At 41.2% G+C, this 12647-nt stretch overlaps 1 protein-coding gene across 1 annotated transcript in view; it reads right to left on the bottom strand.

Moving 5' to 3' along the window:
* SMOC2 (SPARC related modular calcium binding 2) overlaps window positions 1-12647 on the bottom strand; it is a 640791-nt gene that overhangs the window by 253334 nt on the left and 374810 nt on the right. The window contains exon 8 of the mRNA XM_077283220.1: window positions 7578-7764. Coding sequence (XP_077139335.1) covers window positions 7578-7764 — 187 coding nt within the window. The remainder of the gene's footprint in view (window positions 1-7577; window positions 7765-12647) is intronic.

Below are 12647 nucleotides of genomic sequence, written 5' to 3'. Positions count from 1 at the left end.
TGTTGAGTGATACCTTCCGATACTTGAAAGTATCGGTATCGGATAGTATCGGCCGATACCCGAAAAATATCGGATATTGCCGATACCGATACCCGATACCAATACAAGTCAATGGGACTCAAGTATCGGAAGGTATCCTGGATGGTTCCCAGGGTCTGAAGGAGAGGAAACTCTCCTTCAGGCCCTGGGATCCATATTCATGTAAAAAATAAAGAATTAAAATAAAAAATATGGATATACTCACCCGTCCGGCGGCCCCTGGACCTTACCGCTGTTAACCGGCAGCCTCCGTTCCTAAGAATGAGGAGTTTAGGACCTTAGATGACGTCGCGGCTGACGTCGCGGCTTGTGATTGGTCGTGTGACTGCTCATGTGACCGCTCACGCGACCAATCACAAGCCGCGACGTCATCACAGGTCCTAAACTCCTCATTCTTAGGAACGGAGGCTGCCGGTTAACAGCGGTAAGGTCCAGGGGGCGCCGGACAGGTGAGTATATCCATATTTTTTATTTTAATTCTTTATTTTTTACATGACTATGGATCCCAGGGCCTGAAGGAGAGTCTCCTCTCCTCCAGACCCTGGGAACCATACACTGGGAACTTCCGATTCCGATTTCCGATATCACAAAAATATCGAAACTCGGTATCGGAATTCCGATACCGCAAGTATCGGCCGATACCCGATACTTGCGGTATCGGAATGCTCAACACTAGTCATTGCCATGCACCCCATCATGTGTACAGTGACGTCATCTGTTGGCCTCTAATGTGTGTATTGTGGAGTGCACACTCGCATGCCGCAATACACTTCAACTGTATCTGAGTCCGAGTACGCACATACTGTTGAAGCTTTTGCTGCCATCAGCAGGCCCCACCGCTGATAGTGTGGTTTCCTTTCCTTCTTTCTTTTTCCTTAGATTCTATTTATTTTTAAGGAAAAACTAATATATTCAAGGGGATTTGTTTCACCCTGACCAAAAGTTTCAGGAAAATACAGATAAAGACAGGAAAATCCATAATGAATATTAGTCAACATTAATAAAATGAGCAGGGTTCCTGTGTGAGGAACATAAGAAGTCAGATCTAGCTGTACAAGGTGGGCCAAGGTTAGGAGTGAGGTATCATGCATCTAGGAGCTGGAAAATAGAATTTCAACAGCGGGAAAAGATGGTATTAGATGTTTTAAGAAAGTAAAGTGACTCGAGCATAAGTGTTGTACATAAAGGAGATGAGAGGAGGATAGAAAGGAGGAAATTAGATGAGAGGAGACATGGACTGGTGTGGATAGAATGCCCTGAAGATATGAAAGGTTGGTAAACCGCAAACAGAATATAGATGGAAGTGGTGGTAAGCAGCAAAAATGAATAATAAAGAATATCTGAGTTGTTGGCAAGAAAGATGAAGGTGAAGATAGTTTCAAAACAAGTAGCTGAAAGGTGCCCTAACTTGCTCGGCCACATCAAGGGTACACTGCGCACTTATTTGCATCTACCTTAGACTCTATTGTCTACAGATATTCAGATAGATTGAAAAAAATAAGTTAGAAAGGTTTGGAAGTTTGCATTTTGGTGAGAATCCCAGATGGTAGTAGTAATTAATCATGTGATTTACATATTACCTTTATCTTATTTTTTATAAAATGATGCAATGAGTACTGAAAAATGTATGACAAATTCATATTTATATATACTATATTTTAGCCTAGCTAAAAATGCATATTTTTGCTATTACTACAACATTATACATCTTGAAAGTAAGAATTTTCAAGGAATACTTTTGGATATACATTTATTATGACTCAATTTTCTTCAACAAATGAATATATAGAAATACATTACATGTAATTTTGTGATGATAACTATGTGATGATCAATACTACATTTTTTACTGAATTGTTCTTTTTATATGACAATTTAAATTATATACTGTATACAAATACTATCTAGCACTGTCCAACACCTCACTTATTTTAATACACTTGAACTTAAAAAGTGTAATATTTGGCACAACTCATTGCCTTGCATCCAAGTCCCAGACATGGTTGAACATAATAGTCCTAAACACACAGCAGTGCTCAGAGCAACAGTGTATGCACAAGTTCCATCAGCAGAAAACATTCATCATTGCAGAACTCAGTCCAACACTTTCATTTAACAAGAGGATACATTGACAGGTACAGAACGGATGTAAAGAAACTGTTCACGGCTGTTTTGCATCCATGTGGCAATACTATCGATTTACCCTCTTCCTAAAATAAAGTGATGGGTTAAGTTCTGCATTGGTCGGTTAGAGACATGATTATTTTTTATACAATACTGGAAGTTCACTTTAAATCCCAACAAACTTATTTAATAATGGGATGTGCCACATTTTCTGATGTTTGATGGTGCTACTTATGATAAAATACAATGCAGAAATATATAAGGTTTGCAATAAAAAAGACACATAAAATAGACTGTTTCCAGATGTTTGCTTGTTGTCAATAGGTAGCAACCTTAAGGTGTACATCTAAAGCTAGATTGGTAAATGGATTGACTATGTGGTCTTTCACAGCAGGACCACCAATTTCCTATTTATAAATGGTTGCTAATCTGTAGGAAGGTGTCATTTGGTAAAGTGGTACTAGCTCAACATACTGTAAAAATGTGGCATCAGTCAGAGGTCACATTCTCAGAAGGCCACCTTGGATGGACAGACTTGGCACAAGCAGAACTCAGAGAACCTCGACACCCTTTAATCCTTATATAGGGGTCTGGTTTTACAGCAGGACTCAGTGGATTGCTACCACACAAGGGGTGCCATCCAGAGGCAGGAATGGTCGCCAAGCAGGGTCAAGCTGAGAAGATGCATCAAGAACAAAATCAGGAGGTGAGAGAGTAGTCAGATTACAAGCTGGAATCAGAACAAGGGAAAGCCAAGACAGATAACTAGAGCCAAGTCAGGGCAAGGTCATTGCCTATGTCACTAGCTGAACATAAGCTAACTAATAACTGGCTGCTATTGCAAGTCTGCTGGGGTTCATATAAAATGGGGTCCTGCTCATGGCTCCCAGCAGAGAGCTGATTACCTACCAGCTCACTGCAGAAACAACTAAGAATAACTAAGGGGAAACTATCAACGCCTAGTGACCAGGGCAAGGTTTCCAGCAGCATCATCATGTGATATAAGTAGCAATATTTCCATTCAATGACAATAAACTGAGACATTGATAATGGTGCGCAACTGAAACACATAGGGTAAAAGAAAGCTGAAAAACAATTCACTAACCAATCAATAAGCATAATTATTTACGTAAAACTTGATAACTTATTGTACATGAATTGCTTTGCTGAGTTACTTATAACCTATGAAGCCAGTTCAGTATAAGTTGCACCCTGGCACTAATTAGAGATCTACACTACATGGTGATCCGCCATTTTCAGGATGTCCTTCTTCCAATGACTGAATATTTTTCAATAGGCAAATTATTTCCTACAAGTACAATGTAAAACACACAGATTTGTGTAGTTGCTCAGCTCTAGTGATGACTTCAATGGGCTGCATCCCACAGCAAAAGGATCTGTGCCAAATTGGTTGGCACATGTGTGCCGCGGGTGAAGGTAACTGAATAGGCAGGACTTTGGTAATCTAAACCGCTTTGCATATAAAATGCTTTAAAATGACCCTCCTAGATTGTTACTGTTTTTTTTACACAGTTAAATTGAAAATGCAAAATACAAATTATTAAAAAAAAAAAACACTTAGTGAGTTTTAAATAAACAATACATTGTAACTGTAGACTATTTCTCTTTATAAAACTTCATTCCTCCTTTGCATGATTTTATATATCCCTTTTACATTTAGCCATCATCAAATCACACATTCCAGAGTAAAGACTTGGCTTGCTATGACATTGTAAGTTTTGCCACATAATTTTACCAGGAAGAAAAAAAAGAGATTCTTCCTTTTGACTCATGGTCTCGGAATGCTTTAACCATGCATCTTCTCCTGAATATGTTGGCATAAAAGCATTCATCTCTGCAAATCTCAGAAGTAAAAGCATTAAAATTGATTTCTTACTAATTTCACACACACAAAAGGAAACAAAAGAAAAAGTGAAAAAAAAAATATTTTCTGCTGATAATCTTTCCAGGTAAATAGGTGATAAATACCGTAAGCCTATAACATATGTGATTTAAATTAGTCATTGTGGAATTTCAGTAGGATGCTGGTTTAGGATTTATGGCTGTCTTCTGCTTCTTATGCTTATTACTGTCATTATTTGCCAGTATTAAGAATTCTGTTTCATATGGCTACAAATATTCATACAAAAAACAATAGTTTTCTCTTTTAAAGCCAACTGTGCAACATTTACAGCAGTCACATTCATAAATGCTCATTTTAATGCATGGCATTATACTGTATATAAAAAGTCTATTCACCTTTGTTAATATGCCAGGTTTTGTTATGAAAAAAAATCATACCAAGAAAAATCATTTCGCATTTTTTCCACCTTTATTGTCACCCGTTTATAGGATGTTTCACCCCCAGCAGTTCGCTCCTAGCAGTTCTCCCCCGGGTACATCCTGTTCATGACGCCAAGTTGAGTCGCCAGCCAGGGCAGTGGGGTCCTCGGTACCAGGGCTGGTACTTGAAGGGGACGTCACGGTGGCTGCGACCCGGTACGTGACCCTGGGCACTCACATAAAAGGGAAAAGTCTTTTAAGGGTTTGGTGAATAAAGTTTGTGTCCGTGATGCGACCTGTAGTATTCGGTCAGTAGGGACCGACGCTACTTAAAGGGGTCCTCTGGGGTGATGGTATGGCAGCTGGATGGTATAACTTCCCACAGGTGAAGTAAATGTACCCGGGGGTGAACTGCTGGGGGTGAACTGCTGGGGGTGATCTGCTGGGGGTGAAACATCCAAATCCCATTGTCACCCATATTATGTGCAAATTCATTGAGAAACAAACTGAAATTCTTTGGATGGAGAAAATTAAAATATCAACACTAAAGTAATGTGGTTATATAAGTGTGATCATACTATCATTATTGAGATGTAGTTGTGTTTAGAAAAAAAAACAAAACAAAAAGAAAAGAAAATTGGTCCGGGAGGTTGCCAAGAGGCCTACAGCAACTGCGGGTATTTCTCACAAGAACCAACTGGATACTGCATGTGACAATAATCACCTGTATTCTTCGTGTCTGGCCTATGGGGTAGTGTAGAAAGAAGGAAAGTTTTTCTTACACAGAAGAACATCCAAACTCAGCTATAAAAATCCAACATCAAGTTTGCCAAAAGCATGTGGGGAAACATGTTATGGTCTGATGAAACCAAGGTTGAACTTTTTGAACATAATTCCAAAAGGCATCATTGGCACAAAGCCTGTCAAGGTACTATTGAAGGATTTCTCTGGGAAAGGGGCTCCTTGTCTATTCTTCACGCTATGGGGCGCCATAGTCTATCCCTGTCCCCCGGATTACCCAAGAAGGTGGAGACGCCAGGGTCACGTGACTTGCTATGTTCCTGACTTACACTTATCTATTCCCTCCCCCACCCAGGGAGGTGTGAGGCCAAAGTGTATAGGATTACACTAACTAGACAGACAAGGGAAGACGTATAGAGATAAATGAAAACTGGAATAATACAAAATACACTTACTAAACAACAGAGTGGAACACATGGGAAGGTAGGTGAAAACAAATAGGAGAGGATGAGGATGAACACACAAACAAACTCCATGCAGAAATTGTGAGAACAACTCTCCAAACACCAACTCCAAACACTATACATCTCTTCCAACCTCAAACTAGGAAGAATAAACTATCGATGTCAATTCCCAAATGCCAGTGGCAAGCATATACTGTATATCAGAATGGAATGTACAACACAGAACAGCTGAGGCAATCCATGATGAAGAGCCCAATGAGATCAACTGAACTGATTAAATCTAACAATACCAGAGCAAAAAACCTGCACTGTTTAGTATGATGGTGAACAAATTCTAACCAGTCCAGGAGTTTGGGTAACCAGATGCCACAATCTTTTGGCCCCTCTCTGTCGCGGTACCCCCGTGACAAACCCAACACTTCACATCACCAAAAGAACATCATTCCCAAAGTGAAGCATGGTGGAGACAGCATTGTGTTTGGGGCTGTGTTTAGACAGCTGCAACTGGGGCTTTAGTCTAGTTTGAGGGAAGTCCGAATATTAATACATTTTGCAACATAGACTTTAGGCTTCAGCTGAAAAGATAAAGATGAATTTTACCTTTCAGCACGCACCTAAGCATACCTCCAAATCAAAAGAATGGCTTCACTGGAAAAGCCAGAGCCTAGCCAGAGACTATGTGGGGGTCTCATGCTATATATGAGAGGCTATGTGGGTGCTTATGTTATACAGCTCTGGCAAAAATTAAGAGACCACTGCAAAATTTTCAGTTTGTCTGATTTTTCTCTTTATAGGTATATTTTTGAGTAAAATATAATTTGTTCTTTTATTCTATAAACTACTGACAACATGTCTCCGAAGTTCCAAGCAATACATTTTGTATTTATTTTCTGAAAATGAGAAATTGTCAAAATAACAAAAGAATGCATTGCTTTCAAACCTCAAATAATGCAAAAAAACCAAGAAACAAGTTCATGATCATTTAGAAACAACAATACTACTGTTTTAACTCAGGAAGAGTTCACAAATCAATACTTTGTGGAATAACTTTGATTTTTAATCACAGCTTTCATGTGTCTTGGCATGCTTTCCACCAGTCTTTCACACTGCTTTTGGCTGACCTTATGCCACTCCTGGTACAAAAATGTAAGCAGTTCTTTGTTTGATGGCTTATGACTATCCATCTTCCTCTTGATTACATTCCAGAGATTTTCAATGGGGCTGAACATAACAGGGATTTGATGTGGTGGTCCTACATCCACACCTTGATTGACCTAGCTGTGTGGTATAGAGCATTGTCCTGCTGGAAAAACCAGTCCTCAGAGTTGGTGAACATTGCCTGAGCAGAAGGAATCAACTGTTTTTCCAGGATAACCTTGTATACGGCTTGATACATACGTCCTTCGCAAAAATTAACCTGCCCAATTCCAGCCTTGCTGAAGCATCCCCAGATCATCACTACTCTATGGGTGTAAATCAGTAATTGCATGAATTGCATGTGAGTTAGTACAAGAAAAAGTAAAATTGCCTGTATATAGCACCCTTACACTGTCAATAAAGGCGGATGGCTGCCCGTTTTTCTAATGTGTAGAAACTAAATGTGATAAACAATAAGATGAAGATGGCCGCATTAACATACTGTAGTTGATGCCTTGGCTGCCTCCCACTGTGCATAACTCCTTTATTGAGATACTGATTTGGCTTTTATCCTAAGTCATGTTGCACGACTCGTTAAAGGGTTGATTGTGACTTGTAGGATCGCTACTTCCAATAGGTGGCGCTATAGAGTTAAGTCCTCTTTTTTTCAGCATCCTTTAATATAGTAATTTATTAGCAAATCTAAAGTTCAAGGTTTTATATTTTATTTAATCAGGAAATTTGTAGTTTAGTGCTATTCAGATTTTAAGCAATTATGAATAATTTTACCTTGTGGATGTTCCAGGTATGGGTCGACCAGTGTCTACAAGGACACACCAGCAGTATCCTGTGGATGGGTGACATTGTACAGGCTTGTATAACCCTCCATTTGCACACTCAGGAATGACTACATTTTCATTCTTTGGTTGTCTGGCTTCCTCAAGGGCAGACTGGAGCTCCTGATCACACGATGATGCTGTGCAAAACAGTAATAGTAACGATTTTAGAAATATTACCTTCTTAATACTAATGGCATTACGTATAAATAACAGTCCAAAACAGTAGGCAGTTTCCATAGCAGTCAACTGGAAAATAATTTAATAAAATACACAGAATATACTTGTAACTAACAATTAGAAAAAGGAAAATAATAAAAAAAGGTTATCTTTTTTTATAATACTAAAACGGATTGGAAAGAATACTTTTGGCTATATCACAGTGTCATGTTTTAATGCTATAAGACAAGAAGGTGTTCAAGAGGACTTAAAATTATTATTTTAAACTGTAAACACCACTAAAAATGGGCTGTGGAGCTGTTTAAAGTGTTTTTTTCACAGTCTTTTGCCTTGATATTGGCATTTGAAATTTGGGCACCCAATATATAACGTATTTTTTGGACTATAAGACGCACCGGACTATAAGACGCAACCAGGTTTTAGAGGTGGAAAACAGGGAAAAAAATATTTGAAGCAAAAAAGGTGGTAAAATATTGAATAACATACTATTATATATGTTGTTATTATATATAATAGTATGCTATTATGTTGGAAGCTACGGGACCAGTGTGGTGGCTGTAAAGTACTATATGAAGACGCTGGAGGGTGATTATAAGAATGGGGGCACAGGGCTTATATTTAAACCCTTCACCCCAGAGCTTTTTTCGTTTTTTCGTTTTCGTTTTTCGCTTCCCTCCTTCCCAGAGCCATAACTTTTTTAATTTTCTGTCAATATGGCCATGTGAGGGCTTATTTTTTGTGGGATGAGATGTACTTTTGAATGATGCCATTGGTTTTACCATGCCATGTAACAGAAAACGGGAAAAAAATTCCAAGTGCGATGAAATTGCAAAAAAAGTGCAATCTCGCACTAGTTTTTTGTTTGGCTTTTTTGCTAGGTTCACCAAATGCTAAAACTGACCTGCCATTATGATTCTACAGGTCATTACGAGTTCATAGACACCAAACATGTCTAGGTTCTCTTTTATTTAAGTGGAAAAAAATCCAAAATTTGCTAAAAAAAAAAAATTGTGCCATTTTCCGATGCCCGTAGCGTCTACAATTTTCGTGATCTGGGGTTGGGTGAGGGCTTATTTTTTGCATGCCGAGCTGGCGTTTTTAATGATACCATTTTGGTGCAGATACGTTCTTTTGATCGCCCGTTATTGCATTTTAATGCATTGTTGTGGCGATGTTATGACCCCAATGGCAGAGGGTCTCAGAAATAATAAATAAGTCTGCAAACACAAAAAAACAGCTCATAGGGCAGTGGTAACTGAGCTGACCATATATCTAATCCTAGCACCACAAATAGCAGCAGCCGGGGAACGTGCCTACGTTGGTTCTAGACGTCTCGCGCCAGCCGGAGAACTAACTAACCCTAGAAGGGAAAAGAAAGACCTTTCTTGCCTCCAGAGAAAAGACCCCAAAAGTTGGATACAAGCCCCCAACAAATAATAACGGTGAGTTAAGAGGAAAAGACAAACGTAAGAATGAGCTAGGTATTTAGCAAAGAGAGGCCCACTAGATAATAGCAGAATATAGTAAGATGACTTATATGGTCAGCAAAAACCCTATCAAAATATCCACGCTGGATATTCAAGAACCCCCGAACCGTCTAACGGCCCGGGGGGAGAACACCAGCCCCCTAGAGCTTCCAGCAAAGTCAGGAATCACATTTAGTACAAGCTGGACAAAAATAAGAGCAAAGCAAATAACCAAAAAACAAAGAAGCAGGACTTAGCTTAATTTTGCACAAACCAGGACCAGCGGACAGGAGCAAACAGAAAGGATCTGATTACAACGATGCCAGGCACTGGACTAAGGATCCAGGAAGTTTATATAGCAACACCCCTGGACTAACGACCCAGGTGGGTGCCAAACTGAGGAAAGACAATCCCAGAGTCATATCACTAGTAACCACAAGAGGGAGCCAAAAAGTCTAATTCACAACAGGCGACCAATAAAACGTAATTTTGGCGTTTTGATTTTTTTTCTCGCTACGCCATTTAGCGATCAAGTTAATCCTTTGCTTTTATTGATAGATCAGGTGATTCTGAACGCGGCAATACCAAATATGTGTAGGTTTGATTTTTTTTATTTTTTTATTTTGATTGGGGTGAAAGGGGGGTGATTTGAACTTTTATATATTTTTTATTTTTTTATATTTTTAAACACTTTTTTTTAAAATTTTGGCATGCTTCAATAGCCTCCATAGGACGCTAGAAGCATGCACAACTCGATCGCCTCTGCTACATAGAGGTGAAGCAGAGATCACTTCTATGTAGCAGAAATGCAGGGTTGCTTTGAACGCCGACCACAGGGTGGCGCTCAAAGCAATCGGCCATCAACAACCATAGAGGTCTCAAGGAGACCTCTGGTTGTTATGGCAATGCACCGATGACCCCCGATCATGTGATGGGGGTCAGCGGTGCAAGCACTTCCGGCCACGCGGCCGGGAGCACTAGTTAAATGCCGCTGTCAGCGTTTGACAGCGGCATTTAACTAGTTAAATCGTGATTCCGCTCGCGCTCATTGCACGCACATGTCAGCTGTACAAAACAGCTGACATGTCGTGGCTTTGAGGTGGGCTCACCGCTGGAGCCCACCTCAAAGCGGGGGTTCTGCCAGCTGACGTACTATTCCATCAGCTGGCAGAAAGGGGTTAAAGCACCACTCCAGCACTGAAAAATAACACTGGAGTGCTGCTTTAAGAACCCATGGGAGAACTATAACTCCCAGCATGTCCTGCAGATCCTATGGCATGCTGGGAGTTATAGTTCACCAAAGGAGTGGCAGAGTGCTTTATTGTGTGTTGTAAAGACTAACCTTTTAATTGTGGCAGCCAGCCAGCTGTGGTGAGGCAAAATGCTGGAGCATCCCATCCCATGACACCACAGAGCACTCCCTCTTGTTGCCTCTCCACAGCACAGGAGGAAGCTTGCAGATTGTAGTGTGGTGTCTGCAGGACCTGTGATGACATGTGATGCTCCAACCTGCCCACTCCTGACATCACACAGGTCCTTGTGCTGGTGCACTCAGCATCCAGCACAGCCCCGGCAGGCAGGTATGCAGCGATCTTGTTCCCTCTGGCCCCCTGCTACCTCCTCCTCCTCCACCAGACACACAGATCTCCCCAGCTGCTGCAGGAATCCAGCGCTGGGGAAACCATGTGTGTCCCTGTGAAGGAGTATTCATTTGCTGCTCCCAGCTCACCAATCAGCTGACAGGTGGGCGGGGAAGCAGCTAATGAATATTCACTGGTGGCACTTCCCCTGACGAAGCCTCATTTGGGAGGTGATACGCATGGGGTTACGGTCCACCCGGCCCCCTGGATACCTTAGCCTGTCAATTTATAGGTGGGTCTGTGTTTTACTGTGGGCATCATACCTTGATGATTCAGACTTATGTCCCATCATATATATGGGTGGTTTTGTGGTTACTTGTTCCACTTAGATTCCCCCATAAGCCGCTAGGTAGGATGTTACTATCATATGCGTTCTATAAATAGGTATATTGACAGGCTGTATATTGTTTATATATATATATATATATACAGTGCCTACAAGTAGTATTCAACCCCCTGCAGATTTAGCAGGTTTACACATTTGGAATTAACTTGGCATTGTGACATTTGGACTGTAGATCAGCCTGGAAGTGTGAAATGCACTGCAGCAAAAAGAATGTTATTTCTTTGTTTATTTTTTTTTTTAAATTGTGAAAAGTCTTTTCAGAGGGCCATTTAGTATTCAACCCCTCAACCCACCAGAATTCTGTTTGGTTCCCCTAAAGTACTAAGAAGTAGTTCAGGCACAAAGAACAATGAGCTTCACATGTTTGGATTAATTATCTCTTTTTCCAGCCTTTTCTGACTATTTAAGACCCTCCCCAAACTTGTGAACAGCACTCAAACATGGTCAACATGGGAAAGACAAAGGAGCATTCCAAGGCCATCAGAGACAAGATCGTGGAGGGTCACAAGGCTGGCAAGGGGTACAAAACCCTTTCCAAGGAGTTGGGCCTACCTGTCTCCACTGTTGGAAGCATCATCCGGAAGTGGAAGGCTTATGGAACTACTGTTAGCCTTCCATGGCCTGGACAGCCTTTGAAAGTTTCCTCCCGTGCCGAGGCCAGGCTTGTCCGAAGAGTCAAGGCTAACCCAAGGACAACAAGGAAGGAGCTCCGGGAAGATCTCATGGCAGTGGGGACATTGGTTTCAGTCAATACCATAAGTAACGTACTCCACCGCAATGGTCTCCGTTCCAGACGAGCACGTAAGGTACCTTTACTTTCAAAGCGTCATGTCAAGGCTTGTCTACAGTTTGCTCATGATCACTTGGAGGACTCTGAGACTGACTGGTTCAAGGTTCTCTGGTCTGATGAGACCAAGATTGAGATCTTTGGTGCCAACCACACACGTGACGTTTGGAGACTGGATGGCACTGCATACGACCCCAAGAATACCATCCCTACAGTCAAGCATGGTGGTGGCAGTATCATGCTGTGGGGCTGTTTCTCAGCCAAGGGGCCTGGCCATCTGGTCCGCATCCATGGGAAGATGGATAGCACGGCCTACCTGGAGATTTTGGCCAAGAACCTCCGCTCCTCCATCAAGGATCTTAAGATGGGTCGTCATTTCATCTTCCAACAAGACAACGCCCCAAAGCACACAGCCAAGAAAACCAAGGCCTGGTTCAAGAGGCAAAAAATCAAGGTGTTGCAGTGGCCTAGTCAGTCTCCTGACCTTAACCCAATTGAAAACTTGTGGAAGGAGCTCAAGATTAAAGTCCCCATGAGACACCCAAAGAACCTAGATAACTTGGAGAAGATCTGCATGGAGGCGTGGGCCAAGATAACTCCAGAG

The sequence above is a fragment of the Ranitomeya variabilis genome, chromosome 2 (genome assembly GCF_051348905.1).
Source record: "Ranitomeya variabilis isolate aRanVar5 chromosome 2, aRanVar5.hap1, whole genome shotgun sequence".
NCBI classification, from domain to species: Eukaryota; Metazoa; Chordata; class Amphibia; order Anura; family Dendrobatidae; genus Ranitomeya; species Ranitomeya variabilis.
This window is presented reverse-complemented; position numbering and strand designations above follow the sequence as displayed.